Source organism: Lytechinus variegatus, chromosome 7 (genome assembly GCF_018143015.1).
Source record: "Lytechinus variegatus isolate NC3 chromosome 7, Lvar_3.0, whole genome shotgun sequence".
Lineage (NCBI taxonomy): Eukaryota > Metazoa > Echinodermata > Echinoidea > Temnopleuroida > Toxopneustidae > Lytechinus > Lytechinus variegatus.
The window spans coordinates 41,442,410-41,469,701 of NC_054746.1; the positions used below are offsets into that span (position 1 = coordinate 41,442,410).

The 27,292-nt window shown below is 37.0% G+C and overlaps 1 protein-coding gene across 1 annotated transcript; it reads right to left on the reverse strand.

The window, feature by feature from the left end:
• Positions 1-118: 118 nt before the first annotated feature.
• Positions 119-26,294, reverse strand: LOC121419321 (ribosomal RNA processing protein 36 homolog). Its single transcript, XM_041613731.1, has 10 exons — positions 26,186-26,294; positions 21,247-21,291; positions 17,922-17,937; positions 13,340-13,400; positions 11,973-12,053; positions 11,719-11,785; positions 10,698-10,802; positions 10,160-10,234; positions 4,453-4,570; positions 119-3,733 (listed from the first exon to the last, which is right to left on the reverse strand). The coding sequence occupies exons 1-10, from the start codon at positions 26,195-26,197 to the stop codon at positions 3,588-3,590; spliced, it is 726 nt and encodes a 241-aa protein (XP_041469665.1). The 5' UTR covers positions 26,198-26,294; the 3' UTR covers positions 119-3,587.
• Positions 26,295-27,292: the final 998 nt, after the last annotated feature.

The window sequence follows — 27,292 nt, forward strand, 5'->3', positions numbered from 1 at the left end:
ATATATATATATATATATATAAACTGGGTTCCAAAGAAACTTCCCAAGCACACTGCACATATTCCACTCAGTCAAAGTGAACAAAATTTTGACAAAATGTAGGCTAGATTTAATAATCTTTATTAAGCACATGTATGTCAATAATTAAGAGATTGGTTTAATAACAAAGAGGCTGTAGCCCCTCAAATCAATTCCAGAATCCAAAGTCACAAAATGAAAAAAAGAACCAATGGAATTGAGATGGTCATTCATGGCTCTACTGCTATTGAGTCCATTCAGGCATTATGCTTCTTTCACCTCAAGTGTTTAAATGTTCAACTTCCTGTGGCTTTGGATTCCAGTACCAATTGATATATTTTGACATCTTATTTTAACCATTTTCATTTCTTTTCATTTATTCTTGATCATGAAACTAATGGGGTGGGAAGCAGTGCTCCCCATATACCAGTGATCTAAAGCAGCATGTTGCTTGCTCTTAAGCTGATAAAGCTTTATTATTACATAGATTCAAACTAAAACAGGCCTTGTGATAATAAAGTTCAAGGCTATCTCCCACCTGACATTTTTCACTTGTTCATTCTCCTCCACTCTCAGTCTCAATATTTTCATTTGCAACCCCTCTTGCTCCCCCCCCCCCCCATCTCTTTCTCAACAGCACACCACATTCGCCTACATTTTAGTGTTCATCAAACATACAATTCATCACCATCCATGGCAGAAATATACATCATTTGGGGGATCATCCACCCTCCCTATGTCTGAGCTATATTCTGATCAACTTACATGAATTTTAATAACCTTTTAATGAAATTCTTGTCATCTTGACAAAATTCTTTTCATTTTGGAAAAAATGCAGTAAGTGCCCCTCTGAATAGGTTTTGGAGTGTGGAACAATATTCCATTACACATTTAAATATTCATGCCTGCACTGCAGTACCTGTAAGAGCACAGGGCAAGAAATATTAATCAAGCATGGTCAAAATATATGTTATAAAAAAATCTAGATTTCTTCTTGTAACTATCCATCTTAAATGATTATGCTTATTTCCAAATGCAAATGCAATGGGTGTTTCTCCTGTTCCTGTATAAATTTTGCAATACTTAAAAAAGCCAAATGTAATGCTTACCATGTTATGTGTTAATAAAGTCAAGTTATTTACAATTGCAAGTTTTGTCACTTGGTAGGTGGGTTCTCTTGTTGATGAACAATTCAAATTGATATTTTGGAAGGTAATGTCACAACCCTATTTCTAGAAATACCCTATTCATAAATCATATTACAAATATGAGTATAATCATTTAAGATGGATAGTGACAAGGAAAAATCTAGAATTTTTGTTTTTGCCCTAAAGACAAGACATTATGAAATGTCCGGTTTCCTTCTCAACAATAGCATACTTATAGACATGGATGTATGCAGCATAGGAGCAGGGGGCAGTTGCCCCAAAAGAAACTCTGAAAACTTGTTTTTTATCTGAATATTTCAACAAACTTCACCAAAAGTGTGCACACAATCTTTCAATTTTACTTTAGAAAATGCAAAAGTGCCCTTAAGACAAGTTCGGTCAATTCACTATTTTTTTTTCAATATCGTTTACACATGCCCCCCCCCCCCGGAGGGAATAAAAATCTTTGTATGGCCATATTTCTGGCTAGAATCCTATGTACCCTTGCATACAACAAATTATTACAAATTTTTTTTAAGGTCAACATCACAGGCTTCCCATTCAGGTTCCTTCTCTCCCTCCACCAACATAAATTTTGTGAAAAGTAATCATCATCATGCCGGTGTGGAAGGAGAAATGATGCATCCCATAATAATATAGAGTGAATAGGAACCCTATATAGGTGAACATAATTGCCAAAAATAACCAACTGCTATTAACCTTTTCCGAAATTTTTCTTTATTGACAAAAAATAAGATTCTGAACATTTCTTATTCTACAGTCCTACTACCGGTTATATTCATATCACCCTGATGCATCTTTTATATGCTTGCTTGATATGAATTTCATGTTGCTGATCTCATAAAAAGAAACATTTATTTTGTAATAATCGACCCAAGTGTGAGGTCAGCCATTTGTTAGCATAAGATTGTGTTACATAATACAATCATACCAGATGAACAACATTAAAATCAATATCTGATCAGGGGCCCGTTGCAGAAAGAGTTGCAATAAATCGCAACTTGTTTTTCAACCAATCAACGGCGTGTATTTGGGACTTGCATTGATTTTTTTTTACTTGCGTTTGAATGCAACTCTTTCTGCAACAGACCCCTGCACAACTTCCTGATCATTATTGTCTGGTGATTAAGAAGTCCAACATCTTTTCTGATCTGGTTATTATATTCATAAATTTCTTGTGTAATGAATCAACTTACACGCTCTAGTTCTGAGCTTGAGAAAAAGGAAACCTCATCAAATTATTTTTAATGTGAAACTGATTATTTTTAATAAAAAAAACTGAAGTGATATATAAAAACTTTCAAAAGTAAGACAACAATGATTAATGTCACATATTATTTTAATTGCATTTTCAGAGCATGAAAATACATCTTAATCAGAAGACAAACAGATAAATCAAGGCTTCAGCAGGAGAGTGGGAGACTGTGAAAAATCTGTTAATTCATGATACTGTATGTTGAAATTAATAGAGAAAAAGATTTTGTCAACCACAGTTCAGGCATTTATAGCATGTGTTCATGATCAGTGGATGAAAGAGCAGAGATATGCTTGCGTCAGTGAAACAGATTCTTAACCCTTTGTGCGCTGATGTTGCAATCCTGCCCATTTGTACAATTAGTTTTTCCTTACCTTCAAATCAGAGAAGCTAATAAAAGGCAATAGATCTAGGATAACATCTATACAATTACAACTATAATACCTTCATTTCTAAGATATGTATTATAACAGTTACAGTAAAATAACTTGGTATAATAGCTATATATGTACTTGAAACCTTACTACATGTATCATGTGATGTCAAATAATGCTGAAGTATCATCCTTGGTCATTAGAAGCTGACCATGGACCTGCTTCATATAATATAGACCTACAGCTATATTAAACTTGCCATTATGGTAACTATCATAGAAACTTGATTTGGATTGGCTGTTGAGCCCTGTTACCATGGTAGTTGATATAACCGCAAAGTTACCATAATTGTAAGTCTTATTACCAGGCGGCAACGCCCCATACCTATGGCGAGAGAATACAGGGAGAATCACATGGCACCCAAGTACTATGTCTGGACTGCAGTGGTAGTATAGAATGGTGTCTGCAATGCCACTTGTAACAAACTTGAATTAGTGCAAACATTAATCTTTTCTTCACAACTGACACAGATTCTATCTTGTGATATGTTTCTTGGTCTCCAATGTTCGTGTAAGCTTGATGTCTTAGAATAATGCATTGCTGTACTGCACCAAAGTTGTAGAATAGTGCCTTCATTCACAATGTCCTTTTCTATCATATTCCATCATGCAACATGGTTAAGAAAGGAATCAAAACTTTTTTCTCCTTCCATCAGAGCAGCCCATGCGGTGAGATGCACACAGGTAGTTAATTCATCTCATGTCATAATAATCAGCTGTCATCATGAACAAGGGAAGGCATCTTCTTCCGGTCCTTCTGAGCATTTTTCTTCCGCCGCTTCGCAAGGTAGTTATCAACCTTCCCGCTCCTCTTCAGTGCTTTGAATTTCTCTGCAAGCTCCAACTTTCTCCTGTCAGCTGTTTCAAACAAAGAGACCAACAAAATAACATATGGATTAACATTCTTTAATTACATCAATGTAACCACTTTTATGGAGACATGAATATTGGCTTTCAGTAAATTGTTCATAAAAAATCCAGGAATATTATCAGGTCCCTGCTGTATGAAAGTGGATATCATAAATGCAACACTATAATAGGAACTTGTACAAATTGACAGATCTCAGCAGAACACATTAAACACTTGAGACAGCTTTCACTCATCACTTCGTAAAAAAAAAAAACTTCCTTCTCTGTAGGCTTAACTGAATCTCAATAATATTGCCACAACTACGGATTATTATATTTAAATATGCAATAAATTCAAGACTAATGAAATGAATTTTATCATAATACCATCACTTTGTGGAAAGAGAAACATCATATTCGTTGTAGAAGTTACATGCTATCCAATGTGATAATTACTGAAGATGCCTCTTTACATCAAGTGTGGAGTCAAAGATAAACAAACTAGCTTCATGACATACATATAAAATATAATTCATATCAGTGAACAGGAATATTATAAATATTAATGAACAGAGTTATATGGCCTAGGTCCTCTACACTTGGCAAGGATTCATGCCTTTCCAAAGAACGATAATATATCACCTTGCTTCCACCAAATTTTATTGTTTAATGAAAATATTGCTCTATCAACTGGACTGCCATGCATCCATAATCACCACTCAACTTACATTTCTTGAGGAAGAATGGTTTCTTCCCTTGTTTGACAAGTTCCTTCTCTTTTCTCATGTACTTCTTTTCCAACTCCTTGGCACTGTTTTTCTTGTTCTTCGCCCTTTCTTGTTGTTCCTAAATGAATGAGAATAACATTGTATAGTAAGAGGGGGACTTACACAGAAAAACAAAGTAGTGTATGACACCATCTTTTCAAGTATTGCATTAATTTGACCTCTTTAATCTGTTTGCTCATAATCAATTCTTAAGCATGTTCGTTTCCTTCATATGCCTACATTCCTACAGCCAATTTATAATAAGTTCAGATTGTATAAGTATACTACTTTAAATTGCTCTAGCCAATGTCTAAACAGTTTATAAGATAATTTCCTGAAATGATTTGTCTCTGATAGGTGACAAGGTCTGTAATGTTTGACAATGCAGAGATGTCAATAAAGTGTAAATCTATATCACTTTCAGCCTGGTCAAATATCTATTGAAATCCAAATATCTGAATTGATCTGGATTAAATCCAATATAAAAGAAAATTGAAGAGTTAAGTCAAAAATTTCTATTTCAAAGACTACAAATGAACTCAGAACATTTTCTTAACCCTAAATCTCCCTGGGTATTTTGATTCTTGTCTTTCCCGAGGGGGGCCATTATGGCCCCCCCTTAAGATCTCGGCCGCCGATCGCGCGAGCGACGCAAAAATTTGCACGCTGGTAGTGTGCGATGTAATCTACAAGGCTGTATGGTAAAATTTTCCAAAATAATGAGATTTTATTTTATATGAATTAATTATGCTAATTTATGCATAAATCATACTTTTTGCTCTAATTCACTAAATAAAGCTCCTAGAATGCTAATTTTTGGTAAAAATTTTCTTTGTAGCATTCTTTACAAACGTAATTCAAAAAAACTTTGGTTTGGAAATAAATTTCTTATGTATTTTATTGTTTTATGAATTTCTTATGTATTTCTTTGTTTTTTTACTTTTTGTTTTTTATTGTTTTTTCAATGGAAATTGTTCCAGACATAATTCTGATCATAAACAAGGCAAAATTAATTAAGTTTAATCAGTAAAAGTAGAAATAATGAAACATTTATGAATTTTGGCTAAATACGCAATTTGCATTGGATTTGTACATGAAATCACGTTTATGAGCAATTTTGGGTCTGACATGCACTTGCATAATGTTGCGTAATGTCGTAACCACGTACCCGGGCATCACAAATTTGGTCTCAAAATTTGTGCGAGACTTGAATGTAAAAAGTCAGTGAGCTGCGAGGTGAAAAAATTTCGCGCAGCAGATATATCGCGAAAATTGTTGAGGGGGGGGCCATTATGGCCCTCCCCGGGAGTATCGCATACAACCGTAATTCTAATTTCGAAGCTTCGTAATTCCGAAGGTTCGGTTATTCCGAAGGTTCGTATTTCCGAAGGTTCGTAATTCCGAAGGTTCGTAATTCCGAAGGTTCGTCAATCCGAAAACGAAATAAGGTTCGTAATTCCGAAGGTTCGTTAATCCGAAAACGAAATAAGGTTCGTAATTCCGAAGGTTCGTTAATCCGAAAACGAAATAAGGTTCGTAATTCCGAAGGTTCGTTAATCCGAAAACGAAATAAGGTTCGTAATTCCGAAGGTTCGTTAATCCGAAAACGAAATAAGGTTCGTTAATCCGAAAACGAAATAAGGTTCGTTAATCCGAAAATTAAATAAGGTTCGTATTTCCGAAAATGAAAATAATTCATTTTGGTAACAAAAACGATGTTGTCATTACAAGATTACACGATATTATGCAATAACGATCGATGATACATGCGTGTGTTGGGGCCAAAGCATAGACGCCCTGATCAAGCATAGGCTAATTTCGATTTTATCTGAGCAATTGCTGCCTATAAGCAAATGGTTTAATTAAAGATGCAGGGGATCAAGTGTGTTGGAAGCGTGCGAGCAACCTCTAGATAATAGGATTTGTATTGGAGGGGACGTCATTTTTAATAACAGCTTCTGCTGGTAATAAAAATAAAAATAATACTAATAATGATCCTTGTGAGATGTTGAAAGCGAATCGCAAGCTCAAACTAGTAGACATTTCATGTAACAAGACGTGAAGTGAGCATTCGGAGCATTTTTTGTAATCCCGAGAAAGATGTGTATCTTTCTAAAGAACTAATGCGAGGGCGAGCTGTAATTTGTTTATATACTGACCTGGGGCCCGTTGCATGAAACTTTTTACCTGAGAAAACTCAGGTTGTTTTTACAGGAGTTTTTGCCCTGTGCTAAAGTCAATGGCGGAAATCAGACTAACCTTAGTTTTCATTTTTTACCAGAGTTTTCTCAGGTAAAAAGTTTTATGCAACAGGCTTCAGAAAGTAATCTTTTAAGGACTGCATTTAGTGACTCATGAATAGAATATATATCTCACGAACTAAATAATGAGAGCGCGAACCGCAAGCTTAAAATTTGTGATATTCCAACCTGAAAACTGGACATTTCATACTTCTTTTTTGTAACCAGGAATAGAATGAGTTCCTCAATAAACAATACTTGATGCGAGCGAGAAACGTGAGCCAAATTTTTCTGATTTTCAAACCTGAAAACTGGAAATACTAAGCATTCTTGTAAAAAAATAATAATAGCTGGGAGAATAGTTTTCAGAACTGAAGTGGCTTCCCTGGGTAAATAATATCTTTATCAATATCATTCTAGGCCCACATGAAATTTCCAAAAGTTTGAGCACGTGATTCGCTCGCAACATCTCACAAGGACGCCCTTTTAACAGTAATTGACCAAAAAGGTGAATTTTACATCTTCAGATTTGACTTTTTCCCTCAAACCGCTTGCTCTCTACGCTCGCAGAAATGAAACGTAAATATATAACTTTAGTGATCACTTAAAAATTTGTGCTCAATTTAGTTACTACAAAACACACAACCTCTTTACACAGATGATAATCTAATGGTGAAAATATCCGTTTGCACCAAATTGCCCCTATTGGCCCCTTTTTTTTGCTTTGCCCCCCCCCCACAAAAAGTTCCGCCGCCATTGGTTAAAACACGCATCGTCTTCATGGCTAACTGCAAAAAGTTCTTAAAATGTCCCCTTTAGATCAGGTCAGAGCTTATATATTTAAAAATTCTGTTCGCGCTTCTTGCTAGCAGTTATTGTCTAAATTTAGTTACATAGGCATCTCGCTTTGAAGATCACAAACATATTGCCCATCATATTAACAAAAATATGTAGCACGCGCTCGCATTATTTAAAAAGGGTTTATCATGTTATTACATATTTACTTTATTTCATAAGGATAAAGCTAATTATTGACTGTTAGGACTACCCTTTCAAAGAAACAAACAAAAATCAACTTTAAACTGCCGATCAAGGAAAATATGGCTAAAAAAATTGCCCCCCCCCTCTATTTGACGAAAGTTGGATCCGCCGGGAGGGAGGCAGGAGGCATCAAAAATGAAATAAAAAACAGGGGAATTAATATTTTCCGAAATGGGAAAGTTCCTTTTTCAAAAATAAATATGCCGTTTTTCATATTTTTTTTCGAAATAAAATACTCTTTTTAAAGTATACAAGTTAAATTAAGTTTTCAGGCTGGAATATTGAAAATTTTCAGCTTGCGCTTCGCACTCTCATTCGATCGGTGAAATATGCATCCTAAAAAGGTCACTAAATGCTTTCTTTAACAGTTTCCTTTTCTGGTCAATATGTTTAAGATCGCGTTTTGCGCTCGTGTTAATTTTTTAGTTAGATGCACATCTTTTTAATGACAGCAGAAATCTGCTCGGATTTTTAAAAACTAATTTTCATTTTTTATTGAAATAACCTTAAGTTTTAGCTTGTGATTCACGCTCGCAACACCTCGCAATAATGCCATTTTAAGAATAATTGACCACAAAAAACGTTATACAACTTCACCCTTGAATTTGTTTTACCAAGCCGCTCGCTCATTATACTCTCTCCCGAAAAATAAAGCCTAAATATACATTTTGCCATAATAAGTCACTTCAAAAAAGTTTTTCTCTACTTAATCACTATCAAACACACAATGACTTCAAGCAGATGATAATCTTAAGGTGAAAATATCACCAAAGTGCCCATTTTGACGTATGAGTGTCATTTTTTGGCTTTACCCCCAACGAAAATTCGTTCGGCCGCCCTTGCCTTCCCATCCTCATAATAATTGAACGGCAAAAGTGTCCCCCGCCCCCCTCCCCTTGCCTCTGCTTTCCCGGTTTTCATTTTTCGGATTAACGAACCTTATTTTGTTTTCGGATTAACGAACCTTATGTTGTTTTCGGATTAACGAACCTTATTTAGTTTTCGGATTAACGAACCTTCGGAAAAACGAACCTTATTTCGTTTTCGGATTAACGAACCTTCGGAAAAACGAACCTTATTTCGTTTTCGGATCAACGAACCTTTTTTCGTTTTCGGATTAACGAACCTTCGGAACAACGAACCTTATTTCGTTTTCGGATTATCGAACCTTCGGAATAACGAATCGTCGGAATTACGCCACAAATGTTCGGATTAACGAACCCTTTTTCGTTTTCGGATTAACGAACATCGAGGTATAGGCAATTTACGTGTTTCGGAATTACGAACCTTCGGAATAAAGAACCTTCGGAATTACGAAGTGTAACCGGGAGTATTAGGGTTAATCATATTGCCAAGACAAAGCCACATCTTAACTAGTTCCCTGCATGCATACTACAACATGGTCAATTCAACAATAACCCAATATAGAATTTTATGATAATAATGAGACTTGTAAAGTGCCAAATCCACTCTGTAGAGTGCTCAAGGCGCATAAAGAGCTAAGAGTTAAATAGCAAAGTTTTTAGAAGATTTTTGAAAGTTTCGACAGAGGTACATTTTTTTATGTCTTCAGGAAGGCTATTCCACAAAGTGGGGCATGCAAAAGCAAATGATCTTTCCCCCAAAGTTTTTGAAACTATCGGAATGACAAGGAAGCCAGAGGTGGATGAGCGCAAAGATCTGCCTGGTCTGTAGTGATTGGTAAATGAAAGACTGTATTGTGGTGCTGATCCACGAATACTATGAAAGGCAAGCAACAAAATCTTAAAGATAATCCGGTTTTTGATAGGGAGCCAGTGCAGCGAAGGCATATATCATTTATCAAAATTGTACAATGCATCACCTTGGTAGGTATGGAAGAATCAATACTGAAATATGCTTATCTTTCTTTCCTTTCAAAGTCAATGCTCCTTATTAATATTTTACTAAGTCATGCATTGTATTTGTAGGTTCTGTGAAGGGGTGTCCATTTCCATATAGCTTTTTCTTAACTAATAACCATCACAGAATTCCAAGACTTTTACTTGACTTTTAATTGACTATATTGCTGCTTTCCATGACCTCCTGTGACATCCCAGGAGTTATGCAGAATTTGGGATGTCACAAAACTGGGAAAAATGGAAATCATGAACACCAATTATAATAGCAGAGTATGAGAGTTGCGAGACAGGACAATCTGGAAAGCTGCCATAGCCAAGAAGTAAATGCAATTCCATGACTTTTCCATGACTTTTTCACAAATTTTCCAAATTCCCTGACTTTTCATGACCACAAATTTTTCCAGGACTTTCCATGACTGTGGAAACCGTGCCATCAATCACACTCCTGGTTGAGATACACAGTTTTAAGAATTAAATGGACAACCAAAGAAAGAAAATCCAACTCACCAATTTATAGAGATATCTTTGAATCTTGAGTTGCTTCTGAGGATCATTAGTTTCCTTCATTGACTTCTCCAATTCCTATACAATATTAGATAAAAAAAGAGGAAAAATACAATCATAATGATGATTATTATAGACAAAACATTCCACTACCAAAAATTTAATGTGAATTATCATAAGTCTGTCTTTGTGCCACATATTTAATCTTTGAAAGTAATTTTGAAAAAAATTGCTTTTTCTTCTGGCCACTTCACACCAATCTGTAATATAAAGACTTAACCCTAATTTAATTTTCCAGCAATGAGCCCCAATGATATGTCTAGAAAGAGCCTATAAGCTGAGGGAGGGGCATAACTGTCATAGAGAATACAAAAAAGCAACAGTGGCAAATTTTCAGTATAGGTAAATGCCTTAGGGAACTGTTCTTTACCAAAGTATTCACCTAACTCCATATTCAACGGCTTAGGTATGAAAAAAGATAAAATGAAATTGGTATAAAGCTGTTAACAAAGGGGACAGGGCCCTTTAATTGTAAGCTCACCCCTTTCTCCCTTTCCTTGATGTCAGAAAGAAATTGATAATTCTTTTCAAATGTTTCTTCCCTGAAATCTCCAGACAGATCATCAAACCGAGGATCTCTTGCCATCTGAAAAAAAGAGTGAGAGAAAAAAAAAAGGTCAGATGAATGTAAAATTTATTGAGAGTAACTGATTGGAGAGCAGGCATGTGTCATAGACAGGGAGAGAGAGAAAAAAATATTGCTTTTAATAAATCATTGCTCAATGCATAGTCTCGGCCACATCCACAAATCCCTTTGATTTCCACACCATCATCAATGAAATCACAAAGCAGGATTATAGCATGTAGCACCTCCTCACTTTCCCATCCAAAATCACTTATTCTACAATAAGGAGTTTTAGAATTGTAAGTTACCATAGTAAACTGGTGTAAGTTCATGTCATTATAAGACACTGCGCATGTGTCATGTACTCACAACCTAGATCATAGTCGGCATGCATGTGAGTGAGTTAATTCAGCCGCTCAGGCTCAGCATGTATATCAATTACGATGGAATCTTTCCTTAAAAAACATTTTTCTGTGACTTTTTAGTTGAAAGATGCAATCTCTTAATCATATTTCTAATTGTTGTCTGAACTTTGAAATGTATATTAGAACATGCATATATCTCCTAACATACTTATATAGTTCTTTTAACATGTGGAAGAGCACATGTGCACAAGTTGCATCTTTGCAAAAATTTAACATAAATAATAAATATCCTGAAATGTTTCCAAGACGTACATCCCTACTGGTACCAAACATTTTACTCTCAGATTGATTTTATTGGCCTAATGATGCTGCTGTCGTTTGTTATATAAGGACAAGAATTGGAAAGACTTTGCCAGAACTTAATTCACATTGGAAAGGTTCTGGCATTTTACATAAAACACTCAGGCCTATAGAAATATTATTCAGCTTAATATCTTTGCAGCAGACCAAGATTTGTGCATCATTGAATGTATGAATCATTCTTGTGTGACAAAAGGATTATGAACACTGACCTGTTTCTTCACCTCTACCACATTCCTGAATCTTGATACAGGTTTCTTAGAAGATTCTTCACGTGGTCTAGAAAAATCATAAAGAATCTTTGAAATTAATGTCAGGACATAGAATGTTACGAAATAACAGAAAATATTGTTGCAATCTAATGTCAGCATGGATCTTATGGATATACTGTAATGAATGTAATGGCCATCTTCATTTGCATAGATATCACAGGGTCTCATAAATCAAAGTTAAACACATCACTAACCTGTTCTTATTGGCACGTTTGAATGGTTTAGATGCATCATGGGATTTCTGCTCCTGTTTGCCAAATAGGGCTTCATTGTACCTGTGAAATGTGTTTTAAAAGAAACTATCTTTAATATACAGCCGATATAAACACAAGTGTATCATGAGGCAAACTTTGCAATTGCATACAGCTTTTTTTTTCTCTGCAAGCATAATAACATATTCATAATGGTGCAAACATACCAGAAAATTTGCCACAAAGTTTTAAACCAAGTACATTGAAATATTGATATCTTTGGGAATCAGCAACATATTATTCCCCCCTTATCTTTAAATTACCTCTTCAGACCAAAATATCTATCTCCTTTTTCTGTGATCTGGCACCATAGAATTAATAATTTGCTGTGTGTGGTACATTTCTTAAATTAAATGTAGACTTTATTGAATTAACACAATCCCTTAAGACTAGTCCCACTCTGAAAACACGAAACAGAATTTAATCTTGAAAGAAGGGTGTAAAGGATGCTCTTAATTGACCAATCAATTCTAGAGACAGATGGCTAGGTTGGGTATTAATCCCTTCATAGAATTAAACCTGAGTTCTAACAAGAGAGACTGGTGATTTATTATCAGAGGATTAGCAAAGAAATTATTTTCAAAGAGCTTGTGGTAGCAGAACAATGATTTTAAGAAATATGGTCTCAACTTAAGATACAGTACCTAAAACATGATCAGCCACAGCAAAAATATTTCTCCTGGTAAAAGACAGAATCCCTGACAATGTTTTTATGATGAAACAACTCACACAAATATGCACATAAATGGGTAGAGACAAGAGCTCCCTGTGCTGATCAAAATGTTTAAATCTTCGAAATAAATCACACACATGTATTTCCACCTTGCATTTACATTTACATAAATTCAGTATTTTTTACCATGCCAGTTAAAAAATTTTTTTTTTTGCTATTTAAGTGACGTTCAAGAAATGAAAAAAAAAGTAAATTCTCCTTCTATACCAAGTATTCAAGGTGAGTGAACTGTGTGTGGTCTCTCACTGACTGTGTTATAAATAAATATATTCAGATATATCTACTAATACTACTGAGAATAAATTGACCTATAATTGTATTTAGAAACTAAAATGTTTTTAGAGGAAAAGTAATTGTTTTGCTACTTGGTAACATAATTATTGCGGTAAAAACTTAGTTAATTAGCATGTTATCATTCAAGTGGGTCTAAATTACTAGACTACACTAGCAGTATGGGTCAGGAAACTGGCCAGGTATGAGTAGTTGAGGACTCAGGATGGCACTATTGGTTCGTATCTGCTTTAATGATAGTTACTGTTAATTAGACTAAAATCATAACCTGAAATATTTGACTCACTTTTTGGATCCAATTTTTTCTTGCAGTTTCTGTAATTCACCAAATGGGACTTCTGAGAGTTCTAATCGCAGAAATAAAAGAAGAAATGAGATTAAATGAATACTCAGGACTGTGATTGCCAGATATCAAAAATACATTACAAACACTCAATCAATAGATTAATGTGACAATCTGCCTTGATAATAAGCCATGACCTCTAACACCTTTTAGAGTGTGAGTTTTGACCACCAAATCCAATCACTCACATGTACATGATGATCCCAGTAATCCATCATACAATCTTGACCCTTGCAACATTTGAAATTGGACATAAACCTAAATTATGATCAGAATGTCATTTCCATGTGTACAATAGGTTCTTTTTCCAACCAGCACTCATGGCAATTATCACACCAATCCACCCAGTACTATTTCAAAACTCACAGAAGGAAAAATATTATGACTTCTCACCTACAAATATGCAATTGTAGTTTTTTTTAAACTCTGTAGGCCTATACTGTGAAAACGGTAAATTGCCAATTTGTCTTCTGCCAACACGTCCACTCACCACATGGTCTACCTTCATTTAGTTTAGTGCTATTCCGTCCATCAACATTTCGTCTTACAACCGCTTGGTCCAATCACCATTAGGTTCAATCATCGCTTTGTCTCATCACCATTTCATCTATGACCATTTCGTCTCATAATCAGTTGGTCTAATATTCATTTTCATTCATTTTGCACAATTAACACTTAGTCCAATTAGACCAAATGGTATATGGACTAAAATGGCAATTGGACGCAATGATTATTAGACAAAATGGTGAGTAGACAAATTGGCAATTAGACCATGTGGATAGTGGACAAACTGATGGTAGACCAAATGATATTAGACGAGTTGGCAATTGGATGAATTGGAAATTGTCTAGTTATTTGTCCCCCTGGACCCCCATGGCATAGGTTTCGGGGCTATACATATCCACTCACTAAAAAGATCCTGCTCTTAACCGTTACAAAAAGATTGACAATGAAATCAATAGACATAAGAATTTAGTCCACAATACTGGCTGCTATTGCTTCAAGCACCTCTGTGCTTATAGTAGCTGGCCCCTGTATTTTACCGAACTATATCACATGCTTAGGTATGATTTAATTATCAGTCTTGTTTGTATTATTTACATTGTATCTTTTAAATTGTCACATTTAATTTGTATTCATTCAATTATGTGAACATGTTAATTTATCATTGATTTCCGAATAAAATGCAGAAACTCCTGCAAAAAAAAAAATACATGTACATACTGGCCTAATATATACCAGTAAGGACTTGAGAGGCCAGCAATTCTCCTTATCTTTTAACTGTCCTAAGTATAGTATACATGTAGAACTCATATATCAACAAACTGATAAATCAGATGTTGTTTGAAGGTTTGCATGGTGGCATGTACAATTGCTGATGTGGTTTACGGTACACCATGTGGAGTGTTATAGAAGCAGTGGATAGAAGAAGAGAGGAAGTGGATAGGCGAGAAAGTGGAGATTTTGAGAATAGAGTATTCTTTCTTGAGAATAGTCCTGAAAAGGACTGTAAACCAGAAGGAATGTTGAGTGAGAACAGCTTGAGTAGTAGAGCTGATGAGGAGATGCTGGCTTGCGTCGGCGAGTAGAGATGATGAGTAGTAGAGAGACTCGACGTTTCGGACAGGTTGACTGTCCGTCTTCAGGAGTGAGTGTTCGCTCGGCGTGCGGCGGTACTTATGGCGTGCGTGCGGACGTGGGGGAAAGCTCTAGGCCGGCGGTCACGGCGGGTTGACGTCGTAGGTGGCGCTCTGTGTGTGGGTTGGACTCAACTTCGCCGTAGCTCCTAAGAAGATCCCTTTCTCCGACATCGTACAGCAAGTCGAACCCAAGCTCCGCTTTCTCTCCAAAGAGGCCGCCAACGCAATTAGACTTAAGGTAACCAATGCCCTCTCCGACGCCAAGCCACCTAAACAGAACCTATCCAAAGACGAACGCTCTGCTATCCAGGACCTCCGACGTAACCAAGCCATTCACATCCTTCAGGCTGACAAGGGCAACGCCACCGTTATCATGGACCAAGACGCATACGATGACAAGATCGAAGAGATTCTCCAAGACAAGGACACCTACTCCAAACTCAACAGAGACCCAACTCAGGCCAACGAAAGGAAAATCAACCAACAACTGCTGACCCTACACCGATCTGATGCACTACCCAAGGCACTCTACTTCCAACTCAGATCGTCTTCAGCCAAGTCACCTATCTTATTCGGACAACCCAAGATACACAAGCCTAACACTCCTCTCCGCCCTATCATCTCCACTCGTGGGTCACCCTGCTACAACACAGCACGCCATCTGGCCAACATCCTCCAACCACTCGTAGGCCAGACCCAGCACCATGTCACCAACTCCAAGCACTTCATAGACGTCATCTCCAAAACCAAGATCCGGCCCTCCGACACACTCGTCAGCTTTGATGTCGTCTCCCTCTTCACCAGCGTACCTGTAGACCAAGCATGTGACATCATCAAGCAACGCCTGATCACAGACTCAGACCTAGCATCCAGAACCAATCTCACACCAGACCAGATCCACGACCTCCTCCTCACCTGTCTCAACTCCAACTCCTTCAAATGGCGCAACAACTACTACAAACAACTACAAGGAGCAGCCATGGGGTCACCTCTCTCACCAATCATCGCTAACATCTTCATGGAACACTTTGAGCACCAAGCACTCAAGACTGCGGACAAACCTCCTTCACTCTGGCTCCGCTACGTCGACGACACCTTTGTCATCTGGCCGCACAGCACACCCGACCTTCACCAGTTTCTCAACCACCTCAACAACCAGCACCCCAGCATCAAGTTCACCATGGAGACCCAACGCGACAACTCAATTCCATTTCTAGACGTTCTCATCACTAAGACACCGTCTGGATTCCCATCTCACCAGGTGTACCGGAAACCTACCCACACAGACCGCTACCTCAACTTCCGCTCACACCACCACCCGTCCATCCACCAATCAGTCGCCAACACACTCATCAGACGAGCCCACCAACTCAGCGACAAGGCACACTTACATCAAGAACTCAAGCACGTGACCAATGCACTCACCACCATCAACCACTACCCCAGAAGAAGGATCAAGACTCAGCCACCCAACCATCAACCCAGCACCGACAGCACCGAAAACCCATCCGAAACCAAGCCCGTCGCCACCATAGTACTACCTTACATCGGCAAGACTTCACACCGACTACAACGCATCCTTCACTCTGCCAACATCCTCGTCAGACACCAATCCTCTCGAAAACTACACTCCATCCTTCACTCTCATAAGGACAAGCACCCATCCAACAAACAACCAGGCGTCTACAAGATCCCCTGCGACTGCGGTAAAGTCTACATTGGGGAAACCGGCCGGGACTTCGACACCAGACTCAAGGAACACAAGACCCACCACCGACGCAGCGACTGGGACCGATCCGCCATCGTCAAGCACGCACAACAAGAGAATCACCGCATAGAATGGGAAAGGAGCCACCTAATCACCAACATCCGGCACTGGAATACCAGAAGGGTCAGGGAAGCCATTGAGATACATCAACACAACACTGTGCCTCAAGATCCTGGCCTCCACATCAACAGCATCTGGCACCCAATCCTACGTCACCATCAAACTTCTAACCAATCCACAAACAACCAGCCGTCCACCGTCACTCCACCAAGCCCTCCTACCCAACACAGCAGTCTGATTGCATCACCAACTCAACCAGGGACTCCGCCGACACACACACCACCGCCACCGACACCTCGCTACAACCTCCGCCGACGACCCAACACCTCATCCGTACACCAGGCCACCCACTCACTCCCGCCGAAGCTCACCCGACGAGTCCGCCGACCAACACGCACAGAACGCCACCATTGATGTACACACCGCCGACACACACACACACCGCCGTAACTCACGCCGCCGTCTACTCACCACGTCCGCATACGACGCCCACTCGTTTCCCGCCAAAACCGCCGACCCACACACAGAGCGCCACCTACGACGTCAACCCGCCGTGACCGCCGGCATAGAGCTTTCCCCCACGTCCGCACGCACGCCATAAGTACCGCCGCACGCCGAGCGAACACTCACTCCTGAAGACGGAGAGTCAACCTGTCCGAAACGTCGAGTCTCTCTACTACTCATCATCTCTACTCGCCGACGCAAGCCAGCATCTCCTCATCAGCTCTACTACTCAAGCTGTTCTCACTCAACATTCCTTCTGGTTTACAGTCCTTTTCAGGACTATTCTCAAGAAAGAATACTCTATTCTCAAAATCTCCACTTTCTCGCCTATCCACTTCCTCTCTTCTTCTATCCACTGCTTCTATAACACTCCACATGGTGTACCGTAAACCACATCAGCAAAACCTATAAATGCACAAATAATACTCTAACTAACCTAATTAGGCTCTAAAACATAAAAAATAGGTTGTATTGAAATTCTCTTGGAAACTATAAAACTAATGTATTTTGAAATCTACATGTACATGCAAGATATAAAAATTATAGCACCCACCTTTTCTGATTGCTTTCTGCAATGGAAATGTAGAAAACAAATAGAGAGAACAAGGTAAAGATAAAGTTTTGCTGTTAGGTAGTTAATGTTTTCATTATGAGCCAACACAGATCAAACAGGCAAGCAAAATGGATAAAAAAAACGTATAAACTATCCAACTGTTTTGTATTGTGGAAGTCCAGGGTTCGATTCCTGGCTTGATTTACAGCATAGCCTTGAGCACTAGGGTGATTCCATACGTGTCGTACGGGACATTGAGAGAACATTTGACAGTTTTTGACAAGAAAAAACAAAAAAATATTCCAGTAACTATAGGTGATCATCAAGTACTACCAGAGTGTTAGAAAAACCAAGACTTAACATGACTTGAATTCATATCCTGTATAATACAGATTTAAAATAGTAATGTGTTGTACGGACGCAGAAAAAGTGGCTTTTTTAGAAACCTCAAGTTTGTACTCAAAATTCTGTGAGTTGGGCAGATAAATTTCATAGAAACTGAACTCAAATTGACACTCAATTACCCAAGAACAAACACATTTATAAAAGAAACCAAAATAAACATTCATGAATAAATAAAGCAAATTATAATTTTCGAGAACATTGTGGCGTACGGGACATTCAAAATGTGTCGTACGGGACATCTCTAAATTGAAGCCAAACTTTCTTACTTTATGTCACTTTGACTTCTTCAATCACATTATTTGGCTGATGATAATGATAATCCTATCAAACTAAGACATTCATTAGGTTAGAAACCGCTATTAGCTGAATATTTCTGTCAATATATCATAAACAAAATAATGTGTCGTACGGGACAATTGTGTGTCGTACAGGACACTTCTGTGTCGTACGGGACACTTGTGTGTCGTACGGGCACTTGCGTGTTGTACTGGGCAGCCTGAATAAAAAAAATGAACTTTTTATCAATCAGAAGGAGCATTGCCCCTAAATTCTTCCTTTTTATGAAAAATCTTTTAATAAGTAGTCATTCAGGACAATATAATTAAGTAACCTCAATCTATATACATTTGGGAGCAATATGTTATAATTTTTTTCATGATGGGAAATGTACAAGTGTTCACAGCATTTTACGAGCTGAAAAACTTGAGGTTTTGTGTGAAGTTATATTTTAGGGAATTAATTGATGATTTCCAAACACTATTTAAACAATGAATGAATGAAACTTTGTGTAAATTATGGGGCTAAAATGTTATAATTTTTTATATAAAATGTATATCTACATGATATATGTCACAACTGTCACTTGTAATTCCACAATTTTTTTTCTAAAGAAATGCGGTTCTACTTTTTCAAACCCATCTGCATTTCATGAAACCATATGGTTTGTCTTATTTTCCAGATTTTTTTTACAACTTGAAAAAAGTAAGGAGTTTCAATACTGTATATAAAAATAGTGATCATCAAGGGAAGTCCAAATAGATGACCATGATGATTGATATGTATTTTTTTGTTACATCTTATACAGTTATAATAAATCCACATTAGCATGCAAGAGGAAGTCATCTTCCAGGCTAGGTTGAAATAATTATAGTTTATAGTTTTCTTTTCATGCTCAATGAAAAGAAACTAACCTGCTCTGATCAGTGAAAATCACCAGTTCAGCTGAAGGGATTCACAAAAGAATAAGCCTACATGAAGTCAATTAAAATGTTTAGAATCACCTATTTCATGTTCTATGGATATAAACAAAATACTTTTTCAGTTCATTTTATGTTAAATCAATTAAATGAATTTAAATATGCCTACTATTTATGGTTTCTGAATCAAAATCCTGCAATTAAATGCATTATTATATTGTGTGTCGTACGGGACATGTCCCGTACGACACAGCGTGTGTCGTACGGGACAACTTTTAATAGGACAATAATTGAAAAATGAAGGGCAGTAATTAGATCCTTATGGGATAAATCGATCACCCATGGGTCAAACAAAGAGAAACTGATTTTATGAAATTGCATCATCAAAAATAAAATTGTAGGAAAAACTTTTGCATTGTCATGTGTCGTACGGGACATTGCCAAAAATAGGTTCGGAAAAATCAGGGCTGCCCCTATTATGGATCATGAAAATGTTGTAGATATTATTTGGAACCATCAATGATATATTATTCTATTGATCTGCAATATTTTCAATCTTCTCTTGCTTTGCAAATAATTGTTTCAGGCTGTGTTTGTACTTGACTATTTAATTAGCAAAATTATTGAAAATTTAAAATTCCATTGTTCCCCCAATTAAAACTATATCTGTCTTCACTTTTGGTTAAAACTCATAATTTTCATAAAATTTAGGTATCATAGTAAAATATTACACTACTTATGACTTATTGAAAGCATGTTGAAATTTATGATATTTTTGAAGTTCTAGTGTGGAATCGCCCACTAATGATATCAACATGAGCAAATGTTTTGAAAACAAGATCAAAACAACAACAAAAATGTGTACATCACAATTGAACTAATCAATCTGAACTACATGTACAAGAAAAATATGCCCAAACAATAATCTTACAAGAAATGTTACATTTCCATAATGCAATCATCCTTCCAATTTTCAAAGGATAGAAGATCAAACTCAAGAGGTACCCACATGTTAAACATCTGTGGTTACTTATGAAATTTATAAACTTATACTTTGTAAATAACTTTTGACATTGAGGCTGATACTAATACCAAGAAATCCACTCATGATCTGGATCTCTTACTCCCATGATACAGTATATCATCGCCAACTTTATTTTATCTTTTTCAACATTCAATTTTTTTGATAAATGAATGAGTACTTTGTTGTTTTTTTGTATTCTATGAGATCTTTGACTTTAGAGATCTATAAAGACAAAGAATTCAAGCTCAATTCTGCCTGCCAGATTGGATTCATTGTAGATACACAATCTCAGATCTGGGTCTCAGATCTATACAAGTATAAAGAGTGGATTAAAATTTGTTTTGTTAAAACACAATATAAAAGTCATTCTTTTGTAACACATAACTGATCATTGTAATTTGTATAAACATTGAGTCATATTTATATTTTCAAACATCAGGAAAATATTCAATTATCACTCTCTGTTGTTCAAATACAATTTTTTCTAATTATGTACTTTTAAAATATCTCTATGGAAATGCCTCAAAGGTCAATGTCAATTTACCAAAGTAGAATCAATGAAAATGGATAAGCCATAGGACAGATTAGCTTAATTATACAGATTAAACAGTTAATTGATCAAAATGCTACAGTTAAAAAATCCACATCTAAAGCATGTGTTCACACCACCTGAGATTGTTTTCAAATTATAAACACTTACCAATTTATCACTATCTGATTGTCTTTTACCAAGTCCATGAGAATTCTAGAGCATACATCAAAAGAGAAAAGTGAGAGAATTGGTGTAAACAATTGTGTGGTGCTATCCCCATACTACATACAATGGTCGCAAAGGCTCTACCTACAGTGTAGAGCTGCCAACTTGGATTAAAAAAATACTTGCATCTGCCGATAGATCAGGAATCGCAAGATATTTGTTTTAATCAATAAATATCATATAAATTACTTTATATTTATCAACCGAAACAAATATTTTACAAATCGTGATAATAATCGGCAAATGTATTTTTAAAATCTAGGTTGCAGCTCTGCACGCGTGTGGTATCTAGGTATCGATAACAAAAGAAAGAAAAATGGCGACGTAAACAGACAGGGTAAGTGAACGCTCTTGCTCTTAACTTTTTCAACTTTACTACTATTTATTTAATGAAAATTAGAAAATATAAAAAAGTAAACATAAAACTTGCCCATGTACATAACTTTGGGTGAAAATTGAAAAACAAATAATAAAATTGGTGATTTAGGTCAAGGTTCACCACGGGTAATCCTTTCCTCTACAGCCAGGCATATAAAGCTGAGCCAGGCGTTAGGGGAGTAACCCTACATAGGTAGAGGATTTTACTCCCCAGACTCCTCCAGGCTATTCCTCCCTGAACACGTGGAACTCCATTATTTTAACATTTTGTGCTCCAGGCAAGGAGGTCCTAAATCATCAAATTCGTAAAAATTTAAATATTGTATAGGCCTAATCCAAACAATAAAAAACAAAAGAAATATTGAGTGAGTGACATCATCGACTCTCTCATTTGGATTTAACTGGCTCGTTCATATAACTATTTTGTTAAAAATAAGCGAAACTCTGAAATGTCATAACTTTCTTTGATATTCAGTAGAGGCGCTGGTCAGAAAATTGGGATCGTCCCAGTTTACATACAGGGACTGTCTCAGTTTATAAGGATTTCTTCACACAAGAAATCTAGGAAAGTTCATTCACCTGTCAAGTGCCTACACCAATCAAGTGTGCTAGTCAATGTAAACATATCACGTTTCATAACAAGATTATTGGAAGACGGTAAGTCATGAAAAATAGATGGTGAACTGGGGGGAATTGAGGTCACTGAATCTATTTTTAGCACTCTCAATTTCCGTAATTGCTGACTTTGTCCCGTAGGGGGAAGTGAAAAAAAACGTCCCCATAAACAAGGACAGTCTCAATTTATCAAGACATGATTTGTATTGGTTTATGAGGATATCCTTGTTTTCTGGGACAATCCCAATTTTTGGACCAGCGCCTCTACTGATATTTTACATCCGATTTTGATGAAATTTTCAGCATTGTGCTTGTCTGATTTTTCTCTATCTATTGACACTTGTTCACTGCTACCATCTGGCCTGTGGAGAATCTACAGGTAGGACTATGGTATGCCAATGCTGTATAGAGCACACACTTTAAAAAATCATTAAAATATCACTTTTGTGACCAAAATTACTAATTTCCATATAGTTGTAATTTATTTATCATTAGTAATGTGGGAATAATTTTTGTATTCACCAGAGCGCTCAAAAACTTGAATTTTGGGCATACTTTTGTGTATGCCCTCTATTGGTGGAAAGTAATATGGCAAGAAAATTTTCATTTTTTGATCTCTATGTTTGATTAAGAAAAAATTATACAAAGAATCAAATTTAAATAAGAGCCAAGCGGTATGAATTAACAGGTCTAAGAAACTGTCAGTGTAAAAAAATCAAGCATTTGCCCCAAAGGAAAGAGAAAATAAGCCAAACATTGCCACCTTTATTTTGTCACACATGGAGATATAACCTGAGAACAAGGTTATCATAACCTTGTTCATTGAATGAGTGTCTATTGATTCAAATCAACAGTTTTCTGAGGCGGACTTGACCTTTAGGTTTATTTTTTTCCAGTTTTGGTGCATTTCAGACCAAAAGGCAAAACAGAATCTTCATTTTGGTAGTTCTTTATTTTTATGAAAATGAAATAGGCCTAAACAAAGACAAAAATCGATGAGCACCATCGAGGAAATTTCGCATCGTTAACTCCCTGATGGCTGCACGATAGTGAGTCGTCTGTGTACGAGGAGAAATAAAAAGAAATTAAAATGTTAAAAAAACAGATGGCTGCCACTGCCAGCTGTAGCTACCGGGCCGAGCAGGGGTACCCACTAGTCTTGAGGACGCAATGATGATGATTTTTTTAGATATGTCATATACTTCTTCATCATTGACGTCTTGACACTCTCTCCATAGTGTCTTAAGCGAAGGACCAAAACAAAGATGGATTTCCCCAAGAAATCCATCTTTTTAAACCGAAATCAAGAAAATTCTATCAATTTTATTAATTCTTACACCTTCCTACGCCTAATGCGTAGGAAGGTTTTAAATATCGTTACATAAAAATATAAAAAAATGAAGATTTCTTACCTAACTGATGCCGCGGAGACCTCTCGTTCCACATGTAAACAACGGAAATACAATAGCGTCGACCCTTGAACCGCTTATGTATGACGTACTTCCGGAAAGCAATGCCGTCTAACGAACAATTTTGAGATAAAAATTCTTATTTAACAAATATAAGAATTTATTTTTTGATTGAAAATAATTCATATTATTATATATTAATTATTTATGATCACGAAATAAATTTTAATATTTGTTAAATAAGAATTTTTATCTCTCAATTGTTCGTTAGACGGCATTGCTTTCGGAAGTACGTCATACATAAGCGGTTCAAGGGTCGACGCTATTGTATTTCCGTTGTTTACATGTGGAACGAGAGGTCTACGCGGCATCAGTTAGGTAAGAAATCTTCATTTTTTTATATTTTTATGTAATGATATTTAAAACCAAAGGTGTAAGAATTAATAAAATTGATAGAATTTTCTTGATTTCGGTTTAAAAAGATGGATTTCTTGGGGAAATCCATCTGTTTTGGTCCTTCGCTTAAGACACTATGGAGAGAGTGTCAAGACGTCAATGATGAAGTATATGACATATCTAAAAAAATCATCATCATTGCGTCCTCAAGACTAGGTACCCACACTCACACAACATCATACATGCACTCATTCTGTGAACAAGGTTATGATATAACCTTGTTCTCAGTTATATCTCCATGTGTGACAAAATAAGGGTGGCAATGTTTGGCTTATTTTTTCTTTTCGTTTGGGGCAAATGCTTGATTTTTTTACACTGACAGTCTCCATTACACCTATTATTCATACAACTTGACTTTTATTTAAATTTGATTCTTTAAATTATTTTTTTCTTAATTAAAAATAGAGATAAAAAAATGAAAATTTTCTTGCCATATTAATTACTTTCCACCAATAGAGGGCGTACCAAAAAATATGCCCCAAATTCAAGTTTTTGAGCGCTCTGGTGAATACAAAAATTATTCCCAAGTTACTTATGAAAAATAAATTGCAACTGTATGGAAATTAGTAATTTTGGTCACAAAAGTGATATTTTAATGATTTTTTAAAGTGTGTGCTCTGTACAACATTGGCATACCATAGTCTAGACAGCTGGCAGCCGTCTGTTTCGAGGAGTTTTTTAACTTTTTCTTTTTTATTTCTCCTCGTACACAGACGGCTCGCTATCGTGCAGCCACCATTAGGGGACTTGCAATGCAAAATCCCCCCGTCGGGGCTTTTCAATTTTTGTCTTTAATGAATAAAAATTTCGAAAATTATAGTGACCAGAGTGCAAATTTATATATCCTCTTGGCATCAATTGCCAAAAAACGGAGAAAAATGAAGTTAAATGGAACAAAAACAGTGACTTACCTCGGCTGTCGCGCAAATTCACTTCCCCGTTTTATCCGATCTTAAGTAATAAGTACATAAACATATGGCCATTGAGTCCCCTGTACAGATCGCGCTAGAACTTCGGTCTCTGTATTTGGTGAGTGAAGCCAACGAAGTTCAGCTGAACAACCAACAAAACAGAGACCGAAGCTTTTGGTCTAACCATAGTCCTACCTGTAGATTCCCCACAGGCAGGGTGGTAGCAGTGAACAAGTGCATACATGCGAGGTTAGTATGGTGAGACTACCACATATCGACCACCTCTTTTGAAACCGACCACCTTGCGCGCATTAAAATTATTGCGTATTACAAACGATACGCGCGGGAGAGTAGGCGCAGTGTCCATAGAAACGGTAAAAATCGATTTTACGAGAAAAAAGGAAGCAACAAAAAGTATAAATTGAGTAGAATTAATCAAAATTGTATTGACCAGACCCAAACCCCGCTGAAAAACCAAGAAATCCGATAGGAAACGGCTTTAGAACAAATTTCCGTCGTCAATCGTCGAATCATGTACCGGAGCTCGCAATGGAAGTAGTGAGACGATCATTTAGCATGTTGACATCATAGAACTGATTTGGAAGAGTTAAAATTCTTCGCCACCGCGACAAGAATCGGCCGTAAACTTAGTGTATCGCGGGTGGTCGGTTTCAAAAGATGGGTGCAAATGAGCAAATGTAAAATCGTCGTATTTGTTGTTCGTCGATATATACGCGGATTTAATTAATCGGAGTCGCCGTGCGAAACATGGGAATCTGATCTGCTTAATTTTCAGCACAAATGAGACGAAAACTGGGTAAAATTGATGAATATTTTCGCAGATATGATGCTTAGAAGATTAGGTGGTCGATAAGGGGTAGTTCCAACCATACCCATGGTACCGGTACGGTACCGTACGTTGACCAGGCCAGAGCAGCGCCGGCTGGCGTCCTCCGCTAGCCGCTCGGCTTGCGCTTGTAGTTGTCGGGGTAGTTGTGCCCTTGACTTGTGTCGATTGTTGTTTATAAAGGAAGCTTATGAAAATTTTAGTAATTTGACAAAACATATGTATTGTCAAAGATAACGTTAGTAGGCTAAACATCATTCAAATACCTTTTCTGCCATTCTTGATCAACAGAACTCGACCTTAGTTTGAGATTTATTCAGAAACCACAGCCACCGGCACTGTATAAATCGGGCATGCCGCATGCATAGAATAATCCTTCGTACGAATGCGTCCGAGACCTCGCAAATTAAAATTGAAATAATAATGCGAGGAGTAGGCCAATGCGCCTGTTAGTGTAATCCAAGCTGTGGGGAAGTTACAAATAATTGATGCAGAGGTTCGAGGTTCGAGCCCTGGTCACGTCTTTCGGATGGTGACGTTAAAGGTCGGTCCCATGCAGACGTGAATAAGCATATCTGATTGATACACGTCTGACAAAACTCAAATACACACACCCCCACGCCCATACATGGCAAAACCCAAATATCGTATCACCAATGTCGTGGTCAAGAACTAAAACCCCAACGCCCAGGTCTAACCCAAGGCTTCAACGGCCCTCAATGATTTGGGTCGTCTTGCCCAACCCCATGTGTATGTGATACATAGGCGGATCCAGCCCCCCCCCCCCATTGGCGGAGCAAAAAAAGGAAAAAAGGAGAGAGAAAAAAAGGGAGTGAAAAGAGAGGAGAAAAAAGAAGAGGAGACGAGTGAATAAAATAAGATGAGGGGAAGACTTGGAAAATTAAAAAAAACTTTCATGTCACTACATAAAAATTTCGCTCGCACTTCGCGCTCGCATTGCCTTTTAGGTGACTTTCATTTCTTATTCAACATGGAGTTTAACTATCAAGTTTGGAAATCAATATACAAAACATATTTCACCGCGGATCGAATATCCCCTATTCAGGTCTAATTGTCAAAACATATCAGCTAGCGCTGCACGCTCGCATTTTGATTGGCGAGTTATGTATGTGTCATTATTGATTATACAACAAACTATACTTAAAATTCCCTTTTCATTACAATGTATAAAAAAAACAATAGGCTCGCAATTTGCGCTCGCATTAATGGTAAAAAATATATTAACTAATGCATCCTATTTATAATTACAAAAGTGCTAGAAATGTCCAGTTATCAGGCCATAATATCATCAGATTTTGCGACCTCATTAGGCATTGATGAATAAGATATTAATTCAATAATCAAATTCTCCC

Excerpts from the sequence above, each read along its gene's own strand:
- LOC121419321 (XM_041613731.1), bottom strand. Across the intron at positions 12,054-13,339 it reads GAAAAAATTGGATCCAAAAA|GTACAATGAAGCCCTATTTG; the intron begins GTGAGTCAAATA and ends CACATTTCACAG. Across the intron at positions 10,803-11,718 it reads TGGTAGAGGTGAAGAAACAG|ATGGCAAGAGATCCTCGGTT; the intron begins GTCAGTGTTCAT and ends TCTTTTTTTCAG.